Genomic DNA, 22,113 nt, shown 5'->3' on the forward strand with positions numbered 1-22,113 from the left:
GTAACACATCGGCAAATCATGGATGCATAAACACTAACCAGTCTCACATAGCATAATATCAGTGTATTATCAACCAATGTACTCATTGAATTATCTCCCAAGAAATGACATTTTTATTCCAAACATATGATCAACGATCGACGCCCAGAGTGTCTAGTCGACCCTTTCGCGCGCCGAATAGGTACAGTACACGGTACACACGTGCTTGTAAGGCAGATGGCTGTTCCAAACGTCTAATATTTCTTACTAGCTAGCTACATTTTAATTTATCAAAGCAAGGTATGGTCAGTGACATATTTCTAGCTCGTTATGAAGTCCTAAGTCATAGCAATTGCATACTTTCAAACGGAAAGAATGTTTGAAAGAGTGTCTCTGTTGTTAAGGTAACGTTAACAGTATTACTGTTGCCAGCTGTTTAGCCTTCTGCTTACAGTATCACTGGCAACTGTTGACGGTTTAACTGGCTAGCAATCTAACGTTCGCCTGTTGCTTTTTTCCCCACAAGTTTGAAAACAAAAACAGCAATTTCAATGAATCAATAATTATTTTTTATATATTTACATTTAGAAAATGTCAAGGAAAAAGGAAGTCCAAATTCAAGTAAGGTTTGTCTACAACTAGCTAACGTTAACTCCCAACACAGATTTCTTGTTGTTCATCAGCAGTACAGTTAACAGTAGCCGCCAGTCATTATTTGAAATAAATAAATGTGTCTAAAGTACTTTACATTGTCCTTTTTTAATATCATTCTACAGATTGAAATATCTTCTGAAGAACAATGGGAGGAAGCATTGTCAGGCCCAGGACTTCTTGGTAGGCAGCTTTCAAAGGTTGTCACGTAGTAAATATGAGCTGGACTTGAGTTTTCTGTAATGAGTGGTCATATTGTCAGATAATGAACTAAGAAGCTGTCAGGCTGCTGTAGTTTTGCTATGAGGAGTAATATGCTGATATCCACGTTTGTAGTAATAGAAGTCTACCAGAGATGGTGTGGGCCATGCAAGGCTGTGCAGAACATCTTCAGAAAATTGAGGAGTGAATATGGAGATCAACTGTTGCGCTTCGCTATGGTAAGTTAAGGCATTTTCAGCTATCATCACCGTCAAATTCTGATCCTGGTACACTTCTGGTAACCCTGCGCATTAAAACCTAGCCAAACTAATTCTGGTACCTGTCTGTGTGTGGGAGGTCCATGATCCAGACTCTACCAGACCAGTAGCCTGGGTGGAGGTCCAAGGTCATCACCTGGGTCGTGTTTATTAAGGCATGCAACGGAAAACATTCTAGAAAGTTTTGCAACAGGTCCCTCCACGTTTCAGTCTTTTTTCTTCTTTTTGTTGTTCATTGAACACAACTTCCATCTGGGCCTCTGGAAATCCATACCCTTTTTGAAAAAGAAACTGCTGTAAATTGTCATAAGTGCTCTGTTTAACTCACTTTCAGGGGGAGGCCAACAGTTTACTTGAGTTAAGTTCACTTAAAGGGAAATGTCAACCAGTCTTCCTTTTCTACTCTGTAAGTAGTGAGCTTATAACAGCACCATATTATTGTCATGATCTTATATCACTGAATGTCAAGTTACAGACAGTGTAATTTTTTATGCATCAGAATAGTTTGACAGGTGTTATGACATATGATATGTCACTTACCCACTAACACAAGGCTGTGTTAGCACACCTGTCATAACTGTGTCATAACCATGAGAAGTGTCCAAAAATATCCTGTTGTTAGTTGGTGTGATATACTATTTTGACATTTGTGCTAACCTTTTATTTGGCATTGTGGTGTGCTCTGCTGTTTCAGGGTGGTACATTGGTGTCAATAGTAAGAGGAGTCAATGGGCCTCTTCTACAAAAAACTATGTTGGAACTGGTGGATCAAGAGAAGAAGAAGCAAGAACTGGGCTCAAAATATGTACCTGAAGTAAGAGGTTCCTAACATTGTCACCTGTAAGGGGTCTGCAGACTGGTATACTGATTAGCATTTTGAACCCACCAAACTTTCAAATAGGTCAAAGAGCTTTTCTTAGAGGACAATCATCAAGCAAGAAAAAAGCCTCCGCCGACCCAAAATACCGACATAGAAATTGGTGGTATGTCACCAATTTCACTGCTAGAATACTGCTACATCGTTTCTTACTCTATGCATATATTTTCGTTTAACATTTTGTTGATATTAAATGGTTTGGGTAACTTTGAATGGAGGGGATTTGAGTAAGTCTTGTGTGCCATTAGATCATGGTACATACCATGTGGTCATCATAAAGCCAGATGCTGTAGTAGGAGGTCAAGTGGAAGGAATCATACAAAAAGTAAGGCGTTTACTTCTAAGTGCTTCACATTAAATTCTTATAGTCTATCCTGGTTCATGTTATTGCATTTTACTTGAATATAATGGCCGCATTTAACTCACAAATGTATTGTTTGTGCATAGGCTTTAGATGCTGGTTTTTCAATTGTTGTGGAGGAGGAGAGGATGTTGGATGAAGAGCAGATTCATGCTTTTTATAAGGAGAAAGCCGAAGAGGTGGGTGAAAGCAAGACAAAGAACATTACTTCTTACTATGCTGCACTTGTGACAAGGAGGGTTCAGTAACACAATTGTATCAGTATCACCCAATTGCATCCAGATACCATAGAGCAGGAGTTTTTGTTTAACAACAAGAAAAAAAACACAAGTTATTAAAAAATCTAATATACACATGACAATTTCCCCAATCTGACTAGAGTGATTTTTGTATTTTCTAGCCAGCGTTTGTGAAGGCCATGTCTAGTGGGCCTGTCCACGCCTTGATTCTGTCTAAGGGAGACGAGGTGGGTGAAGGAGAATCTCATTCATTGACAGCCATCATAGATCCTGAACACGCTGAGCTCATCCAACCAAAGAAAAGGTTTGGGTTCTCAGTGCAGTTTGTTGAGTAGATTAAACACACATGCCTGATGCACAATCGTACCACATCATGCAACCGATTGCAGATTTGAGAGGTTTGATCAAACGTACCAGAAATCAGCTAACATTTCCTTGTTCCTTTCTCTTAAACCTGAATATTGTTTTTGTAAAATCATACAGAAAAATACATTTGCAAGCCAAATGAATACAAAGTATGTGTGTTTTGGGTGATCTCTCTTAGGTCAAAGGTTGTACAGGAGGTGGATCTGGGCATGTCAGAAAGCGGCACTGAGGTGGCTAGCAGGCAACTGGCATACTTCTTTCCCACCTTTGATTTTTCTTTAGAGACGCATGCTGGATCCAATGCAAGGATTGAAAAGACTCTTGCTCTTATTCGTCCAAGTCTTCTCAGGGAGAAAAAAGGTTTATTCTACTTTTATGTTTTACATTTTATGCCAGAACTAAGTCCTAGCTCCTTTTATGAAACAGGGAGCTGGTTCAGAGTGGTTCAAATCTTAGAGTTGCATTTTTCAGTGAACATATTCTAAAGTCAAAATCATAAATATGCATGTCTTATTATTATAGTTTAGTAATACTAGTCATGCCAATGTGTACCTTGTTGCTCCACTTGTTCATTTCTGTACATACTGACTGAGATTCTGGTTTGCTTTTCAACATGACAAGATGAGATCTTGAAGACGATCCATGACTCTGGCTTCCAGATAGCAATGCAGAGGGAGGTAAACCTCACGGAGGACCAGGCCAAAGAGTTCTACAAGGAGCATGAGGGCACTGACTTTTTCCCATGTCTAATTAACCATATGACCAGGTGACAAACTCCCACAATAATTTGCTTAGTAGTGATGTGGCGTGCTGAACGACTAAATAAGATTGATAGATGATCAAATATGCACTGTTTACAGTGACCAAATGTAAGGTAAACGATTGGCTACTGATTGTGGCGAATCGACAGCTTGAACTTTCTGACATAAGTGTTTTGTTTCCCTTGTTGTATCGCAGTGGCCCCGTGTTGGCTTTGGCTTTGACTCGAGATGATGCAATCCAACACTGGAGAGGTTTACTGGGTCCAAAAGTCTTGGATGAGGCCAAAGAAAGATTCCCTGAAAGGTAGCAACTGGGGAACACTTCATTTGGATAGTCCTAGTTCATTTCATATTATTTATGTATGTTCAATTAACTGTCTCATCTCGCCACTGTAATTGTGCTTTATTCCTAGTCTGCGAGCCCAGTTTGCAATCGACAATGTGACCATCAACCAGATTCATGGCAGCTCTACTCCCGAGGAGGCTCAGAGAGATCTCAACCGCTTTTTCCCCACAGAGCACACACTGGCTGTGATCAAACCTGACTCTACACAAGAACACAAAGGTACAGTACCTGGGTCTCTGTCCTAACTTCATGGTTATTTATCCAGGCAATGTTAATATGTTTGCCTCATTATGGATAGCTGGTTGTTATCCTGTTAGGGCTAGGGGGCAGTATTTACACGGCCGGATAAAAAACGTACCCGATTTAATCTGGTTATTACTACTGCCCAGAAACTAGAATATGCATATAATTATTGGCTTTGGATAGAAAACACCCTAAAGTTTCTAAAACTGTTTGAATGGTGTCTGTGAGTATAACAGAACTCATATGGCAGGCAAAAACCTGAGAAGATTCTGTACAGGAAGTGCCCTCTCTGACCATTCCTTGAGCTTCTTGACTCTTTTTATTGAAAACTTAGGATCTTTGCTGTAACGTGACACTTCCTACGGCTCCCATAGGCTCTCAGAACCCGGGAAAAAGCTGAATGATGTCGAGGCAGCCCCTGGCTGAAAAACATTAGTGCGTTTGGATAGTGGTCGGTCAGAGTACTATGAGACTGAGGCGCGTGCACGAGTCGACCCCATGTTTTTATTTTCTCTCTCTTTGTACTAAAACACAGATTCCCGGTCAGAATATTATCGCTTTTTTACGAGAAAAATGGCATAAAAATTGATTTTAAACAGCGGTTGACATGCTTCGAAGTACGGTAATGGAATATTTAGAATTTTTTGGTCACGAAACGCGTCGTGCGCGTCACCCTTCTTTACACTTCGGATAGTGTCTTGAACGCACGAACAAAACAGAGGATATTTGATCATAACTATGGATTATTTTAAACCAAACCAACATTTGTTATTAAAGTAGAAGTCCTGGGAGGGCATTCTGACGAAGAACAGCAAAGGTAATAACATTTTTCTTATAGTAAATCTGACTTTGGTGAGGGCTAAACTTGGTGGGTGTCTAAATAGCTAGCCCTGTGATGCCGGGCTATCTACTTAGAATATTGCAAAATGTGCTTTCACCGAAAAGCTATTTTAAAATCGGACATAGCGAGTGCATAGAGGAGTTCTGTATCTATAATTCTTAAAATAATTGTTATGTTTTTTGTGAACGTTTATCGTGAGTAATTTAGTAAATTCACCGGAAGTATGCTAGTTCTGAACGTCACATGCTAATGTAAAAAGCTGGTTTTTGATATAAATATGAACTTGATTGAACAAAACATGCATGTATTGTATAACATAATGTCCTAAGATTGTCATCTGATGAAGATCATCAAAGGTTAGTGCTGCATTTAGCTGTGGTTTGGGTTTATGTGACATTATATGCTAGCTTGAAAAATGGGTGTCTGATTATTTCTGTCTGGGTACTCTGCTGACATAATCTAATGTTTTGCTTATGTTGTAAAGCCTTTTTGAAATCGGACAGTGTGGTTAGATTAACGAGAGTCTTGTCTTTAAAATGGTGTAAAATAGTCATATGTTTGAGAAATTGAAGTAATAGCATTTCTAAGGTATTTGAATAACGCGCCACGGGATTCCACTGGCTGTTACGTAGGTGGGACGAAATCGTCCCACTGGCCCTAGAGAAGTTATAGGTTGTTTCAGTTTAAATGTATTTAAAGTACTCTTACAACAAATAAACTTGCAAATTGTTGTTTTAAAGAGACTAGTATTGTTTCTGTCATGACTTTGAATGTCAATGAAAATTGTGGTTGTTGATCTTTATTTCAGATACCATTATGAATAAAATTAAAGAGGCTGGGTTTTGTATTTCACAAGTGAAGGAAACCAAACTGACACGAGAGATGGCAGAGGAGTTCTACAAAGATCACAAAGGGAAGGACTTCTTTAATAACCTGGTTGACTATATGTCACAGTGAGTTGACATGCTCTTTAACATTCAAGACCTGCAATCATTTGAGTTTATAGTTTGCTAGAATGAAACTTCAGTCTTGACCAGGGTTTGGATTTATTCCATTCCATTTCAGGAGATTCATTCAAATACTTATTCAACAATTGAAAAGTGCAATATCTTTTCAATGAGAAATTGGAATTTTGATTAACTTCCTAAATGTATCAGATTTAAATTGAATTGACCCCAACCCTGGTCTTGACATTGCATCAGCTTTAACGGCTGATTTGATTTATCTTTTGTAGAGGTCCATCTATCATGATGATCCTGAGCAAAGAAAACGCTATCGCAGAATGGAGAGAGATGATGGGTCCTGCCGATCCTGAACAGGCCATCCAAGTCAAACCCGACTCTCTACGTGCACAGTTTGCCAAAAGCATCTTGGAGAACGCCGTGCACGGCTCGTCCAATGTCCAGCACGCCATGGACAATATCAAGTTCATTTTTGGGGATATACCGTCATAAACACTGGAAAACCAATAAGCCCACACATAGGTTTAATAATGCCTACATGTGAGTAGACTTGAAGATTGTATTGAATGGGCAGTTGGAGGGCACTTACTGTATAGGTACACTATTGTTTGAGATGTTTCCAATAATAAAATACAAATTGAATTTACTACAGATTAGAGCAGTCATGTTTTCCCCCATGGACATTTTATGTGTTTTCATGTACTACAGATTTTGTGTCACGGTAGGCTTTTAATCTGTATTTCCATCATGAGCTTTATGTATCCTGCTCTACGCACCTCTAGGAAATGAACACCTGAGGGCGCCAAATATTTGTCCAACAGAAGCCCTTCTGATATTTTCATATATATATATATATGCTGTGTACAAACATGGGGAATCAGGGGAATCCAGGTGAACGCTATGATCCCTTATTGATGTCACTTGTTAAATCCATTTCAGTCAGTGTAGATGAAGGGGAGGAGACAGGTTAAATGAGGATTTTTAAGCCTTGAGACAATTGAGACATGGATTGTTTGTGTGTGCCATTCAAAGGGTGAATGGGCAAGACAAAAGATTGAAGTGCCTTTGAACGGGGTAAGGTAGTAGGTGCCAGGTGCACCAGTTTGAGTGTCAAGAACTGCAACGCAGCTGGGTATTTCACGCTCAACCGTTTCCAGTGTGTATCAAGAATGGTCCACCACCCAAAGGGCATTCAGCAAACTTGACAACTGAGGGAAATAATTGGAGTTAACATGGGCAAGCATCCCTATGCCTGACGAATACTCCGGGACAGTGGACACCTCATCATACCCATAAAACCTAGCGGTAAAACCTGGTAATTGTTCAAATATTTTTTTCACCATTCATTTTTGCATCTGGGATTTTAGAACTACTTAATTTAAGGCCTGTGTTTTGAAACATTGGAGTCAACATGGGACAGCATCCCTGTGGAACACCTTGTAGAGTCCATGTCCCGACGAATTGAGTCTGTTCTGCAGGCAAAAGGGGGGTGCAACTCAATATTAGGAAGGTGTTCCTAATGTTTTGTACAGTCAGTGTATATTAATGGATAAAGAATGGATGAATTAATCTAATCCCTCTCAGCATTGTGGATGTATGCATGCAAAAAAAGTTTCATTTCCTTTATGTTCCTCATAACATGTTGGACGCCGGTCTGCAGTTACATTGTACAGAAAGGGAGGACATGAAACAGAGTACTTGCCACCATTTTAAGTTAAACTTGCAGCTATCCCATGGCATAGCTGGACTTCATATTAGAAATACAGTATCTGATACATACAGTCCAACATAAAGTCATTGTAAAGTACTTTTGGTGGTCATATCAAAAAAATGTTAGCTATGTAGAACAATATCACTTGCTATTACTTAAAATATATGGTTATTTTAACATTTTATTTACATTTCAATGGGGTCAAGGTTCAGGATTTTTATCAAAGATATTATAGAAAAACAAAAAACCTTTCCTCTACAGTTTGTACTTTTATTTTGAAGGCTAAAAACCGGAAGTGCCATTCACGCATTTAGTAAAAACAGGTTTACTATTTCTACAATTTCTATTTGATTTTAAACCGAACCTCAACACACTGCTAACCTTATGCCTAACCCCAAATTAAGACCATAAAGAATTTATGTTTTCATACATTTTTACGATATGCCAATTTTAACGTTGTGCCTGTGCTATTTAGTGCAAACCGTAGAAACGTTAAACAAAAAATGAAACTATGCAACCGACTCTTCAACCGCAACCTATATCCTTGTTTGCACTGTCACCATCGAGACCTCTTTAGACGGAGATAAACCCATTTTTAAGAATAAATATTTCATCCACGCATTGCGGAAACACGTTTAGAGAATGAGCAATTTCGCCCTACTGTTTTGTTTTGCCTTTTCAACTTTGTCCTCCTCGTGCACAGTGCTGAAGAAGAGGAACGACAAACCGATAATCGGTAAATCAATCACATGACTTACTGATGGAAATATTACATGAAACTACAGTGTTACATCATGTATACTGAACAAAAACATAAACGCAACAATTTCAAAGAGTTTACTGTGTTACAGTTCATATAAGGAAATCAGTCAATGTCAATAAATTCATTAGGCTGTAATCTATGAATTTCACATGACTGGGCAGGGGTGCCATGGATGGGCCTTGGAGGGTATAGGTCCACCCACTCGGCAGCCAGGCCCACACAGTGGGAAGCCAGGCCCAGCCAATCAGAATTCATTTTCCCCCCACAAAATGGCTTTTTAACAGAAAGAAATACTCCTCAACACCCCCCCTCAGACGATCCCGCAGGTGAAGAAACCGCATGTGATGGTCCTGGGCTGGCGTGCTTACACGTGGTCTGTGGTTGTGAGGCCAGTTGGACGTACTGCCAAGTTCTCTAAAATGACGTTGGAGGCAGCTTATGGTAGAGAGATGACAAATTCTCTGGCAACAGCTCTGGTGGACATTCCTGCGGTCAGCATGCCAATTGCACGCTCCCTCAAAACTCAAGACATCTGTGGCATTGTGTTGTGTGACAAAACTGCACATTTCAAAGTGGCCTTTTATTGTCCCCAGCACAAGGTGCACCTGTGTAATGATCATGTTGTTTAATCAGCTTCTTGATATGCCACATGTCAGGTTGATGGATTATCTTGGCAAAGGATAAATGCTCACCAACAGGCATATTTGTGAACAAACTGAGAGAAATATGCGATTGGTGCGAATGGAACACTTCTGGGATTTTTTTATTTCAGCTCATGAAACATGAGACCAACACTTCGCACGTTGCATTTATGTTTTTGTTCAGTGTATATTTATTATAAAATCTACCCTATACCAATAAAGATCTAGCTAACACATATGAACACTTCCTTCTAAACAATAGTTGATTATGTGTGAATTGAACATTTGCATTGTAGCTCGTTTCAAATTCCTCTCTGACAACCAAAACAAACCACGGTGAAGCTATAGTCAGTTCTCAGAATGATACTATTGTCTATTATAAATGTATCCCATTCAGAGTAGGCCTACAGCACAGGCTATTCTTCAAAATCAAGGGGTATTTAATTGAAATAATTGGAAATCTTACGGATTGTGGCTTTACTGAAAATACGTTAACTTTAAACTTGCTGTAATTCACTTTCTAAAATGTGATTTCCTAGGTGTCTTGGCTCAGGAGGTAGACTCACCTCAACCACAGAAGGCCTCTTATATCGCCGCATCGTATGTCAAGTTCCTGGAGTCTGCTGGAGCTAGAGTCGTCCCTGTGATGTAAGTTTTATGTATTAGATTGATAATGTAGTTGAGGACTTAACAGCCTTTCAAATGTGGTTATGAATTACCATATCTATTAAAAGTGGATTGAATATTCTCTTAGATAGGCCTAATATTCATTTTCCATGTATGTTATATATACCTCGTTCCTGTGATTTCTACAGGATAAATCAGACACTGGAAGAGTACAAAACACTGTTTAACTCCATTAATGGGTAGGTGTCAACTATGCTATTTGCTGTACAAGACCCACTGTCATGTTGTTTTTGTCTTCTATAAAATGATCTATATACCCTGCATCCCCCTCTAGAATACTCTATCCTGGTGGTGATGCTAGCATCGTCTCATCTGGGTATGCGAACACTGCTAGAATCTTTTACAAGCTTGCCATAGAGGTATGATATGTTCCTTTTGATACTTTCACATAGTCTATGCTTCATCGTACCTTACCAGATATGTGGGAGAAAAACCTGTTCTTAATGGAAAAGGTGATATATAAAAATATGGACTTTTTAGGCCAACTCGAGGGGTGACTATTTCCCTGTATGGGGTACCTGTCTTGGATTTGAGGAATTGACATACCTGACCAGTGGAAAGCAGCTTCTATCCGACACCAACACCAGTGGTGTGGCGTTGCCACTGGTTTTCACTAACGGTATGTTGTACCTGTACGTGTTCACATACAGATATGAGAAAAACATAACTCATGAGATTGTACCAGAATCGCATTTTCCAATTGACCACAAATGGAACATGTACATTTATCTAAATGCTGAACGAACGCAGTCCCAGTCACACCAAAACAACAATCTGTAACTTGGAGTAATGTGAAATTATTACGCTTTCAGGATCCAGAGAGAGTAAGCTGTTCAAGGGCTTTCCAGCAGAGGTCCTGGATGCCTTGGCCTCTGAACCAATCACTGAAAACTCTCATGAATTGAGTCTCACTCTGGAGGTATGAGCATGTGCAGTGTCTGAACAATCACCAAATGTCACAAGTCATAGGCCTTTCTGTATCCTCTGTAGCATTAATTGTGAACTAGTCATTCAACATTGCATTCCAGAGTTATAACAGCAATGCAGACCTTAGGAAGTTCTACAACGTCTTGACTACAAACAGTGATGGGATAACAGAGTTTGTGTCAACTATGGAAGGTAAAGCACATTCATTGTTTTAACTTAGCAAACACTAGAGTATATACAGTAACTTAAACATGTACTTGCGTAAGATGACATTGATAGGTTCAATGTTTATTCTGTAGCATACGGTTTCCCCATCTATGGAACCCAGTGGCACCCTGAAAAGAATGCATTTGAATGGACAAGGCCGTACATTCCACACTCGCCATCGGCTGTTAAGACCACTTTCTTTATGGCTGATTTCATGGTCAATGAAGGTAGCTATTACAGTACTGTGTGGCAAAATATCACTGAATCTATTGTATTCGTCTCAATATGTAGTGTCATGTTATTGTAATGGGGAGAGTTATCGAATGCACCCCCCTTGGCTGAGCCATGAAGGGTGCGTTCAAGATCGAACTCCACGTTAATGTTTTAATCACTAATCTATGCCAATAATTTTTTTCATTAACAGCTAGAAAGAATTTTCACAAATTTGAGGATGAAGAGGTGGAGAAGAGAGCACTGATATACAACTACAATCCTGCGTACACTGGAAACAAGTCTGCCTTTGAACAAATATATTACTTTTGATGGAATATTGTTTTTGAATGGAGTGAGTGTCATTCAACAAATGTCTTTCAATCAATGTAAGCAACACTTATTGCTGTACATTTCTGTAAATTAAAAGTTTGATTTGTATGTTTTGGTAATGGTTTACAAAGATTAAAGTAACTGATGACAATTAAGTTGTTTGAATGACTATGGACCACGTCTATGTTTTTGAACAAACCTAAAAGCATTTCACAATCTATCCAGACTGGCAAGGTAATGAGGACCCTCATGAACTAAATGCACTTTCAATGGAGATTTTTAATCCAGGACTAGCCTTAATCTGTGTTCAGGAAACCAGCCAACATATTCAGTATTTGTGACTTGTTCAGTAATAGAACCCACAAGCTTTGTTTTGGCAGCTTGATTTCTCATCTTATTGTTTTATTATACAACAAGACATTTGGTTGATTTGAGTAAACGCTTGAGAATGCATTTTTTTCTTGTTTTTTACAATAAAGTGGTTAAATTAATATGAAGCAGAGAGAACATTCACAATAACAACCGAAATAGATAAACTACAGAGTACAATGATAAAATACGTTTTATTCTAACATTTACCCCCATGCCACATACTGCCATGTTGTCTCTTGTACTATTTCGGATTACTTGACAAAAGTCCATCTTCACGTTCAATCGCGGTGTCAGAAATTTCGCCAATGCAAAGTCCACTTTAAACTCAACCCAAGGACTGAAACAGGAGGGGACAAAAATGTATATTCAAATGTAACTTTCAAAATGCATTTATGCACAAATAACACCGCTATTAAAGAGACAAATGATATTTGAGTAACATTTACACATCAAGCTGAAGAGACTGGGATCTCAATCATGATACTACTGTAAATGTAATTCAACCCAGTACGGAACATTCAAGATGTAAAAAATACTATTTTGAAACAGAGCTATCACAGATCGCATTGAGTTGTAAATAACTTGATAACATGCATTGACAAAGTAACAAGAATGAGCGTTCAGATAAAATGCAGACTTGTGCCTCAAATTCACATTTTTAGATAGCAGTCCAACCTACATTTTCTTTTTTTTTAATCCTTTGTATTTCATCCTGTAAAGATTGAGATAATGATTCTAAGCTATTAATTACCTTATAGACCAAAGTATTACTTTTTGCCATAAAACAACACCAATTCCACAGTGGCACCTCAAACCCACCAATTGACCTAATACTGAGAGCGGTTGTAATGGCACTTCAATAGCCATTTACTAAAAGATAATTTTATGTGGTTGTTAGCTTGACAAACCATTTCATTGCCATTTGAACATCTGTAAAATAATGTGCAGATACATGCAGCTACTGTTTACATCTATTTTGGCAATTGGTTATATTTGGAACTGAAGACCATTTCTTACATGACTGTTGATATAATGCCATACCTACTCTATGACAACATTACAAAGTGTTCACAGATCAGAGTGAAGGTTTAACCAACAGTAGTTAGTGCCATGATCAGCAGAACATTTATTTACAATGAGCCATGTTGTATTTAGTTTCACAAAAGGAGTCCATAAAAAGGACTGCTCACTCCCAAAGTAAGGCACAGTGACTAAAATATAATATATATGCTTCAATTTCCAAAGGACTAGAGGGAGTATTATACAATAAGCAAAGAATGAGGAGAACATTTTATAACAAAACAAACCGGTGGTTCTGTTCACATCCTTCTCTTCTTTTCATGACATGGAGTCTACACCATTTAAATACATACTTGCGGCTACAAGAAGATTCCAAGATCAGGACAAACTTGAACACTGAAAAAAAGAAGTATCAATACCCAAAGAAGGGAATGTTTTTCATGTGCTACTTTACAGAGGAACAACATACACAAGCACAGTTCAACATGAAAATGTATTTTCACGATTTTAAAAATAGGAGCAGACACCCTACCCTCGACCCACAGACACTGGGCTGGAACCAGTTTGACCCATAAAATCCCATGTGGTGCCTGTAACTTTGACCCCACAGTTTGTGCTATAAGTCTTTCCTCGCCTCACTGACTGGTAAAGTTTGCGTGTGGAGTTTTATGTTCCCTCCCTCTCACCAGTCATTTGAAATCCGAGGAGCACGCCTATTCCTGACACGACTGCTTTTCAAGATGTTCCAGATATGACGTCAGCTAATGATCCCTCATCACCCTCCATCATAAAGTTGTATTCATTGTGTTGATGTCAACAAAATGGCTGCAGATGGTCTCTGATGGAGTCGTGGTGACTAAAAGGTGAAGAAGAGGAGGAGTAGGAGGACAAAAACGGGATGAGGAGATAAGCAAGCATCTGCAACGCGGCAGTCTCAGGGATGTTCTGCAACGCGGCAGTCTCAGGGATGTTCTGCAACGCGGCAGTCTCAGGGATGTTCTGCAACGCGGCAGTCTCAGGGATGTTCTGCAACGCGGCAGTCTCAGGGATGTTCTGCAACGCGGCAGTCTCAGGGATGTTCTGCAACGCGGCAGTCTCAGGGATGTTCTGCAACGCGGCAGTCTCAGGGATGTTCTGCAACGCGGCAGTCTCAGGGATGTTCTGCAACGCGGCAGTCTCAGGGATGTTCTGCAACGCGGCAGTCTCAGGGATGATCTGCAACGCGGCAGTCTCAGGGATGATCTGCAACGCGGCAGTCTCAGGGATGATCTGCAACGCGGCAGTCTCAGGGATGATCTGCAACGCGGCAGTCTCAGGGATGATCTGCAACGCGGCAGTCTCAGGGATGTTCTGCAACGCGGCAGTCCCAGGGTTGATCTGCAACGTGGCAGTCTCAGGGATGATCATGCTGAAACGCAGGGGAATCACATAAGGTGAAAACAAAACAAAAGGTTTAAACCAAGAGGAGGTTGCATATCATGTGGATTGTGGAAACCAGGTATGGCGGCTGGCATTGTGCTTGGGCGCGGACTGGAGCTCTGGTTTGGGGGGGATTGGTTTTGCCCAGGCTAACCCTCTTCCTCGATCTCCTCCTCCAGTATCTCCTCGAACACGTTGTCCGGTAGCCGGAAACACTCCTCGAAGAAGTTGACCAGTGACTGGCTGAGGTGCTGCCGCGTGGCCTCGCTGTGGATGAAGTGGCCCTCGTCTGGGTAGATCTGAGAGGGAACACAGCACACTGGTCACCACACATCCAATCACATTTCTCTGGATGCACATCTAGGTTCATATAGGCCATATAAACATATTATTATTAACATCATCAATCAAGCCCCTTAATTTAAAGTATCAGACAACTCCCAGTGGCTGAATTACTGATGAGGTTTAGTCAGTCAACACACAGCGGGGCATATAAGGGGACCTATGGGGCAGCGATAAACGAAACACTGACTTCTAAATGCTCCATATCTTAATGGGATTAGATGATCCTGTGAAAGCAAGCATCATAAGAGGGGAATATAATCTCATTAAGTGAGATGGGGGGGTGCATTGTGTGGTGTAATCCCTCTGCTGACGTGGGATTACAGAACTCCTCAGTGGTTTCTCTGTACAACAGCTCCAGTCCAAAATATACCTCCATAGAAATAGAACAGGACAAATCACTGTGAAGAATTTTGATTTAGCATATGAGCAATGTCTCTGCTTCCCATGACACATTGTCTTGTGAGTTCCAGTTAAATTGGTGCACCTTATTGATGGTAGCCATTCTATACATCTAATTTATGTGTGTGCAATACTGGGAAGTAGCCCCCACCTGCAGAGTGTAGTTGGCGTTTTCATTGATCAGCTGGGCGATGAATTTCGCTGTATGCTGGAAATGCACTTTTTCTGGTGAGAGAAAAGGAAACCAACACATATCATCTTATTGTTAAAAACACAAATTATTTTATTGGGCTAGAAAGGTTTGAGTTCAAGGTTCTCGTACCATCTGCTGTTGGATGAACAATCAGAAACTTCTTGTCTAGGAACTGAGATGCCCTGTGTGCTAGATTGGCCATCTGTGGATGAATGCCAACAATATTATTTAACAACCCAATAGAAAAACACAGAGGTCATACATATGGAGTCCAAGTGAAGGCTGAATAAAGAAGGCATACCGCATATGCTCTTGGGTCAGGCTTGGGCTGTCCCAGGTATCTCTCTGAAAAAGCTGATGCTGGAAGAGAGGTGTCCAAAGGAATGAATTCATTAGCTCACACCAAGGGATGTAGTGGTAAAAGCTAACTAACAACACCATATAGCGTGTTATACCTCATATACCTAAATACATCATAAACAGCAGAAAATACTACAGATGATGTCATGTGTAGCTGTTCTTATTTTAAGAACTTCTTAGTGAGGAGTATTCATTCTTGTTAGGTGAGCACTCAAACACATCCAGCACCACACACTACCTTTCACTCTCTCTAGCAGCTTTTCAGATGGAAACCAGTCTGACAACCACACCTGCTTTAATTCACACTTCCCTCCCAAGTCTCTCTTTCTCATACACATGCTGTCACGCACACACAGCATCGCTCTTCCTCTTTTAGCTGAGGTGATGCTGATACCATGGCAGGATGATGCTGGTGTGATTAACACTGACAGCATCTGTCTGGCACCATAGTGGCACACAAACCTTACCATATAGGTCAAAGTCCGTGATGGGTGAGAGAGCCGCACCACATTTCACCAGGGAATCCTCGGCGCTGAGTAACAGGCTGGTCACGTAGCCTCCATACACCTGACAGACAGACAGATAGAAACCAGAGATCCTACATCAACATCTCGCTTCTCCACAGGCTACTGTAACTGATGCTTATAGACAGATAACCTTTGGGTTTATTTCAAGCTCAGTTTGAAGATTGAGTCTGGAGACCCAAGAGCAGTAGATCATTAGCCTGGTCCCAGATCTGTTTGTGACATCTTCCTATGGTCATTGTCATGCTATACAGCACATTGAGCACAAACAGATCTGAGACCAGGCTAGTAGCTCATGAATAATGCAATATGTCCCAAGACCATTACTGCAAGTTGCAGCTTCCTCCATAGTTTAGGTTCCTCATTGTGAATGATTAGTTCAGTATGAAGCTAGGCCGATGTGGACATGCTCTAATACATCAGCTGCCTTTTTCCCAGTAAGACACATGGACTTGGCCGGAGGTAACATAATTATGCTTCCCTCTATGAACATCCTGCAGAGGTGTCAGAATCCACCAACACTACATCTATTTCAGAGGTGTCAGAATCCACCAACACTACATCTATTTCAGAGGTGTCAGAATCCACCAACACTACATCTATTTCAGAGGTGTCAGAATCCACCAACACTACATCTATTTCAGAGGTGTCAGAATCCACCAACACTACATCTATTTCAGAGGTGTCAGAATCCACCAACACTACATCTATTTCAGAGGTGTCAGAATCCACCAACACTACATCTATTTCAGAGGTGTCAGAATCCATCAACACTACATCTATTTCAGGTGTCAGAATCTATCAACACTACATCTATTTCAGGTGTCAGAATCTATCAACACTACATCTATTTCAGGTGTCAGAATCTATCAACACTACATCTATTTCAGGTGTCAGAATCTATCAACGCTACATTTTTATTTTTTATTTCACCTTTATTTAACCAGGTAGGCCAGTTGAGAACAAGTTCTCATTTACAACTGCGACCTGGCCAAGATAAAGCAGTGCGACAAAAACAACAACACAGAGTTACACATAAACAAACGTACAGTCAATAACACAATAGAAAAATCTATGTACAGTGTGTGCAAATGTAGAAGAGTAGGGAGGTAAGGCAATAAATAGGCGAATGAGGCGAAATAATTAAAATGTAGCATTAACACTGGAGTGATAGATGTGCAGATGATGATGCGCAAGTAGAGATACTGGGGTGCAAAAGAGCAGAAGATAACAATATGGGGATGAGGTAGTTGGGTGTGCCATTTACAGATTGGCTGTGAACAGGTACAGTGATCGGTAAGCTGCTCTGACAGCTGATGCTTAAAGTTAGAGAGGGAGATATAAGACTCCAGCTTCAGTGATTTTTGCAATTCATTCCAGTCATTGGTAGCAGAGAATTGGAAGGAAAGGCGGCCAAAGGAAGTGTTGGCTTTGGGGATGACCAGTGAAATATACCTGCTGGAGCGTGTGCTACAGGTGGGTGTTGCTATGGTGACCAGTGAGCTGAGATAAGGCGGGGCTTTACCTAGCAAAGACTTATAGATGACCTGGAGCCAGTGGGTATGGCGACAAATATGTAGTGAGGGCAGCCAACGAGAGCATACAGGTCGCAGTGGTGGGTGGTATATGGGGCTTTGGTGACAAAATGGATGGCACTGTGATAGACTACATCCAGTTTGCTGAGTAGAGTGTTGGAGGCTATTTTGTAAATGACATTGCCGAAGTCAAGGATCGGTAGGATAGTCAGTTTCACAAGGGTATGTTTGGCAGCATGAGTGAAGGATGATTTGTTGCGAAATAGGAAGCCGATTCTAGATTTAATTTTGGATTGGAGATGCTTAATGTGAGTCTGGAAGGAGAGTTTACAGTCTAACCAGACACCTGGGTATTTGTAGTTGTCCACATATTCTAAGTCAGAACCGTCCAGAGTAGTGATGCTAGTTGGGCGGGCGGGTGCAGGCAACAATCAGTTAATGCATGCATTTGTTGCTGCAGGAGGTGCTAAGCTGTTGGCTGGGGTAGGGGTAGCCAGGTGGAAAGCATGGCCAGCCGTAGAAAAATGCTTATTGAAATTATTGATTATCGTAGATTTATCGGTGGTGACAGTGCCTCAGTGCAGTGGGCAGCTGGGAGGAGGTGCTCTTATTCTGCATGAACTTTACTTTGTCACAAACATTTTTGGAATTAGTGCTACAGGATGCAAATTTCTGTTTGAAAAAGCTAGCCTTAGCTTTCCTAACTGACTGAGTATATTGGTTCCTGACTTCCCTGAAAAGTTGCATATCGCGGGGGCTATTCGATGCTAATGCAGAACGCCACAGGATGTTTTTGTGCTGGTCAAGGGCAGTCAAGTCTGGGGTGAACCAAGGGCTATATCTGTTCTTGGTTCTCCATTTTTTGAATTGGGCATGCTTATTTAAGATGGCGAGGAAAGCACTTTTAAAGAGCAACCAACCAGGCATCCTCTACTGACGGGATGAGGTCAATATCTTCCCAGGATACCCGGGCCAAGTCGATTAGAAAGGCCTGCTCGCTGAAGTGTTTTAGGGAGCGTTTGACAGTGATGAGGGGTGGTCGTTTGACCGCGGACCCATCACGCACGCAGGCAATGAGGCAGTGATCGCTGAGATCCTGGTTGAAGACAGCAGAGGTGTATTTAGTGGGCAAGTTGGTCAGGATGATATCTAAGAGGGTGCCCATGGTTATGGATTTAGGGTTGTACCTGGTAGGTTCCTTAATAATTTGTGTGAGATTGAGGGCATCTTGCTTAGATTATAGGACGGTCGGGGTGTTAAGCATATCCCAGTTTAGGTCACCTAACAGTACGAACTCTGAAGATAGATTGGGGGCAATCAATTCACATATGGTGTCCAGGGCACAGCTGGGGGCTGAAGGGGGTCTATAACATGCGGCAACGGTGAAAGACTTGTTTCTGGAGAGGTGGATTTTTAAAAGTAGAAGCTCAAATTGTTTGTGCACAGACCTAGATAGTAAGACAGTAAGACAGAACTCTGCAGGCTATCTCTGCAGTAGATTGCAACTCCGCCCCCTTTGGCAGTTCTATCTTGTCGGAAGATGTTATACACTGCTCAAACAAATAAAGGGAACACTAAAATAACACATCCTAGATCTGAATGAATGAAATAATCTTATTAAATACTTTGTTCTTTACATAGTTGAATGTGCTGACAACAAAATCACACAAAAATAATCAATGGAAATCCAATTTAGCAACCCATGGAGGTCTGGATTTGGAGTCACACTCAAAATTAAAGTGGAAAACCACACTACAGGTTGATCCAACTTTGATGTAATGTCCTTAAAACAAGTCAAAATGGGGCTCAGTAGTGTGTGTGGCCTCCACGTGCCTGTATGACCTCCCTACAACGCCTGGGCATGCTCCTGATGAGGTGGCGGATGGTCTCCTGAGTGATCTCCTCCCAGACCTGGACTAAAACATCCGCCAACTCCTGGACAGTCTGTGGTGCAACGTGGCGTTGGTGGATGGAGCGAGACATGATGTCCCAGATGTGCTCAATTGAATTCAGGTCTGGGGAACGGGCGGGCCAGTCCATAGCATCAATGCCTTCCTCTTGCAGGAACTGCTGACACACTCCAGCCACATGAGGTCTAGCATTGTCTTGCATTAGGAGGAACCCAGGGCCAACCGCACCAGCATATGGTCTCACAAGGGGTCTGAGGATCTCATCTCGGTACCTAATGGCAGTCAGGCTACCTCTGGCGAGCACATGGAGGACTGTGCAGCCCCCCAAAGAAATGTCACCCTACACCATGACTGACCCACCGCCAAACCGGTCATGCTGGAGGATGTTGCAGGCAGCAGAACGTTCTCCACGGCGTCTCCAGACTCTGTCACGTCTGTCACATGTGCTCAGTGTGAACCTGCTTTCATCTGTGAAGAGCACAGGGCGCCAGTGGCGAATTTCCCAATCTTGGTGTTCTCTGGCAAATGCCAAACGTCCTGCACGGTGTTGGGCTGTAAGCACAACCCCCACCTGTGGACGTCGGGCCCTCATACCACCCTCATGGAGTCTGTTTCTGACCGTTTGAGCAGAGACATGCACATTTGTGGCCTGCTGGAGGTCATTTTGCAGGCCTCTGGCAGTGCTCCTCCTTGCACAAAGGTGGAGGTAGCGGTCCTGCTGCTGGGTTGTTGCCCTCCTACGGCCTCCTCCACGTCTCCTGATGTACTGGCCTGTCTCCTGGTAGCGCCTCCATGCTCTGGACACTACGCTGACAGACACAGCAAACCTTCTTGCCACAGCTCGCATTGATGTGTCATCCTGGATGAGCTGCACTACCTAAGCCACTTGTGTGGGTTGTAGACTCTGTCTCATGCTACCACTAGAGTGAAAGCACCGCCAGCATTCAAAAGTGACTAAAACATCAGCCAGGAAGCATAGGAACTGAGAAGTGGTCTGTGGTCCCCACCTGCAGAACCACTCCTTTATTGGGGGTGTCTTGCTAATTGCCTATAATTTCCACCTGTTGTCTATTCCATTTGCACAACAGCATGTGAAATTTATTGTCAATCAGTGTTGCTTCCTAAGTGGACAGTTTGATTTCACAGAAGTGTGATTGACTTGGAGTTACATTATGTTGTTTAAGTGTTCCCTTTATTTTTTTGAGCAGTATAGTTAGGGATGGACATTTCTGGATTTTTGGTGACCTTACTAAGCCATGATTCAGACACGGCTAGGACATTAGGGTTGGTGGAGTGTGCTAAAGCAGTGAATAAAACAAACTTGGGGAGGAGGCTTCTAATGTTAACATGCATGAAACCAAGGCTTTTACGGTTACAGAAGTCAACAAATGAGAGCGCCTGGGGAATGGGAGTGGTGCTGGGGGCTGCAGGGCCTCGGATAGCAGCTAGCTAGCTGCAATGATCCAGTATAAAGGTTCAGAGCTTGCGGTAGGAATCCGGAGATGTGGTGGAGAAAAAGCAGTCCGATATGCTCTGGGTTGATATCGCGCTGTGCAGACTGGCAGGAATTGACCGGGTTGGGGCTGGCTGATGTCCGAGTTAACGGTGAGGACCGCTAGCAGTGGCTAACTGACTACTAGCTAGCTTCTGATGGGGGTTCCGGATCTAGAGTATAAAAATAGCAGATCCGTACCACATTGGGTGAAGCAGGAGAGTATGCAGGAGTGTATATTCAGTCCGTAGATGGAAAGTGAGATTAAAATATATACGAAATATATACGAAGAAAATGATATATACACGGGACAGGACGGGACAAGATAAAAACACACGTCCAACTGCTACGCCATCTTGGATTTCAGAGGTGTCAAAATCTATGAACACTATCTATTTCAGAGGTGTCAAAATCTATGAACACTACATCTATTTCAAGTGTCAGAATCCACCAACACTACATCTATTTGATCCAAAGGTAACTGATAAGCTAGCAGCACACATCTAATATGTCTATTTTAAATTGACTTGCAACACCTAATTCCAGCATTGGAAAAAACACAGGTCAGCATGAACACTGACAGCTTGCACTGAAGTTGAAGAGTGCAGCTAGCTAACTTAAAATAACCCTCAATAAGTTCCATTGAGAAAGCAGAGATTCAAAGAGCCTCCGTTATGATTTCTATATTGAAAAGCAGGGTGATTAGCACATCAAGTCAGTATGCAGAATGATAATGCACAATACAAGGGGTTCAAGGGAATTCCATCCAATTCAGATACTGCTATATTCAACCTATGAACCTCATAAATTATCAGGAGAAAACGGGCTCTTACCTTGCCATAAACTCCAATCCTGGTCTTGTCAACATATGGCTCTTTAGAAATAATACTGAAATGGAAGAAATTAGATTTGGATAAGTTAGTCTCAGAATGAAGACTTCCAGTTCTTGACTACCCTTT

General features: G+C 41.5%; 3 protein-coding genes across 5 annotated transcripts in view; 2 read left to right on the plus strand and 1 right to left on the minus strand.

Moving 5' to 3' along the window:
- The first annotated feature begins 214 nt into the window (after window positions 1-214).
- LOC106579563 (thioredoxin domain-containing protein 6) lies at window positions 215-6,727 on the plus strand. Its single transcript, XM_045702704.2, has 15 exons — window positions 215-600; window positions 756-813; window positions 967-1,070; window positions 1,444-1,515; window positions 1,804-1,923; window positions 2,011-2,092; window positions 2,235-2,311; window positions 2,434-2,526; window positions 2,748-2,890; window positions 3,131-3,312; window positions 3,574-3,718; window positions 3,910-4,017; window positions 4,127-4,278; window positions 5,952-6,096; window positions 6,378-6,727. Exons 1-15 carry the CDS (start codon window positions 571-573, stop codon window positions 6,595-6,597), a joined length of 1,731 nt encoding a protein of 576 aa, XP_045558660.2. The 5' UTR covers window positions 215-570; the 3' UTR covers window positions 6,598-6,727.
- Window positions 6,728-8,113: 1,386 nt separating this feature from the next.
- On the plus strand, window positions 8,114-11,735 carry LOC106579566 (gamma-glutamyl hydrolase). The gene is made up of 9 exons (XM_014159604.2): window positions 8,114-8,552; window positions 9,760-9,868; window positions 10,036-10,086; window positions 10,182-10,266; window positions 10,388-10,526; window positions 10,720-10,826; window positions 10,936-11,026; window positions 11,134-11,268; window positions 11,466-11,735. Exons 1-9 carry the CDS (start codon window positions 8,459-8,461, stop codon window positions 11,582-11,584), a joined length of 930 nt encoding a protein of 309 aa, XP_014015079.1. The 5' UTR covers window positions 8,114-8,458; the 3' UTR covers window positions 11,585-11,735.
- A 594-nt stretch (window positions 11,736-12,329) lies between these two features.
- The window catches only part of LOC106579565 (A-type potassium channel modulatory protein DPP6), a 142,215-nt gene continuing 132,431 nt past the window's right edge, over window positions 12,330-22,113 (minus strand). For 2 of the 3 annotated variants that reach the window (XM_014159599.3, XM_014159601.3), the window contains 6 exons: window positions 21,988-22,042; window positions 16,160-16,259; window positions 15,634-15,692; window positions 15,462-15,534; window positions 15,291-15,364; window positions 12,330-14,694 (listed from right to left, as the gene is read on the minus strand). In XM_014159599.3, the coding sequence (XP_014015074.1) occupies window positions 14,545-14,694; window positions 15,291-15,364; window positions 15,462-15,534; window positions 15,634-15,692; window positions 16,160-16,259; window positions 21,988-22,042 (511 nt within the window). In that variant the 3' untranslated portion in view covers window positions 12,330-14,544. Of the gene's footprint in view, window positions 14,695-15,290; window positions 15,365-15,461; window positions 15,535-15,633; window positions 15,693-16,159; window positions 16,260-21,987; window positions 22,043-22,113 lie in introns of those variants that run through there. The other variant, XM_045702706.2, reaches the window with a different exon arrangement.

Source organism: Salmo salar, chromosome 19, assembly GCF_965601325.2.
Source record: "Salmo salar chromosome 19, fSalSal1, whole genome shotgun sequence".
NCBI lineage: Eukaryota > Metazoa > Chordata > Actinopteri > Salmoniformes > Salmonidae > Salmo > Salmo salar.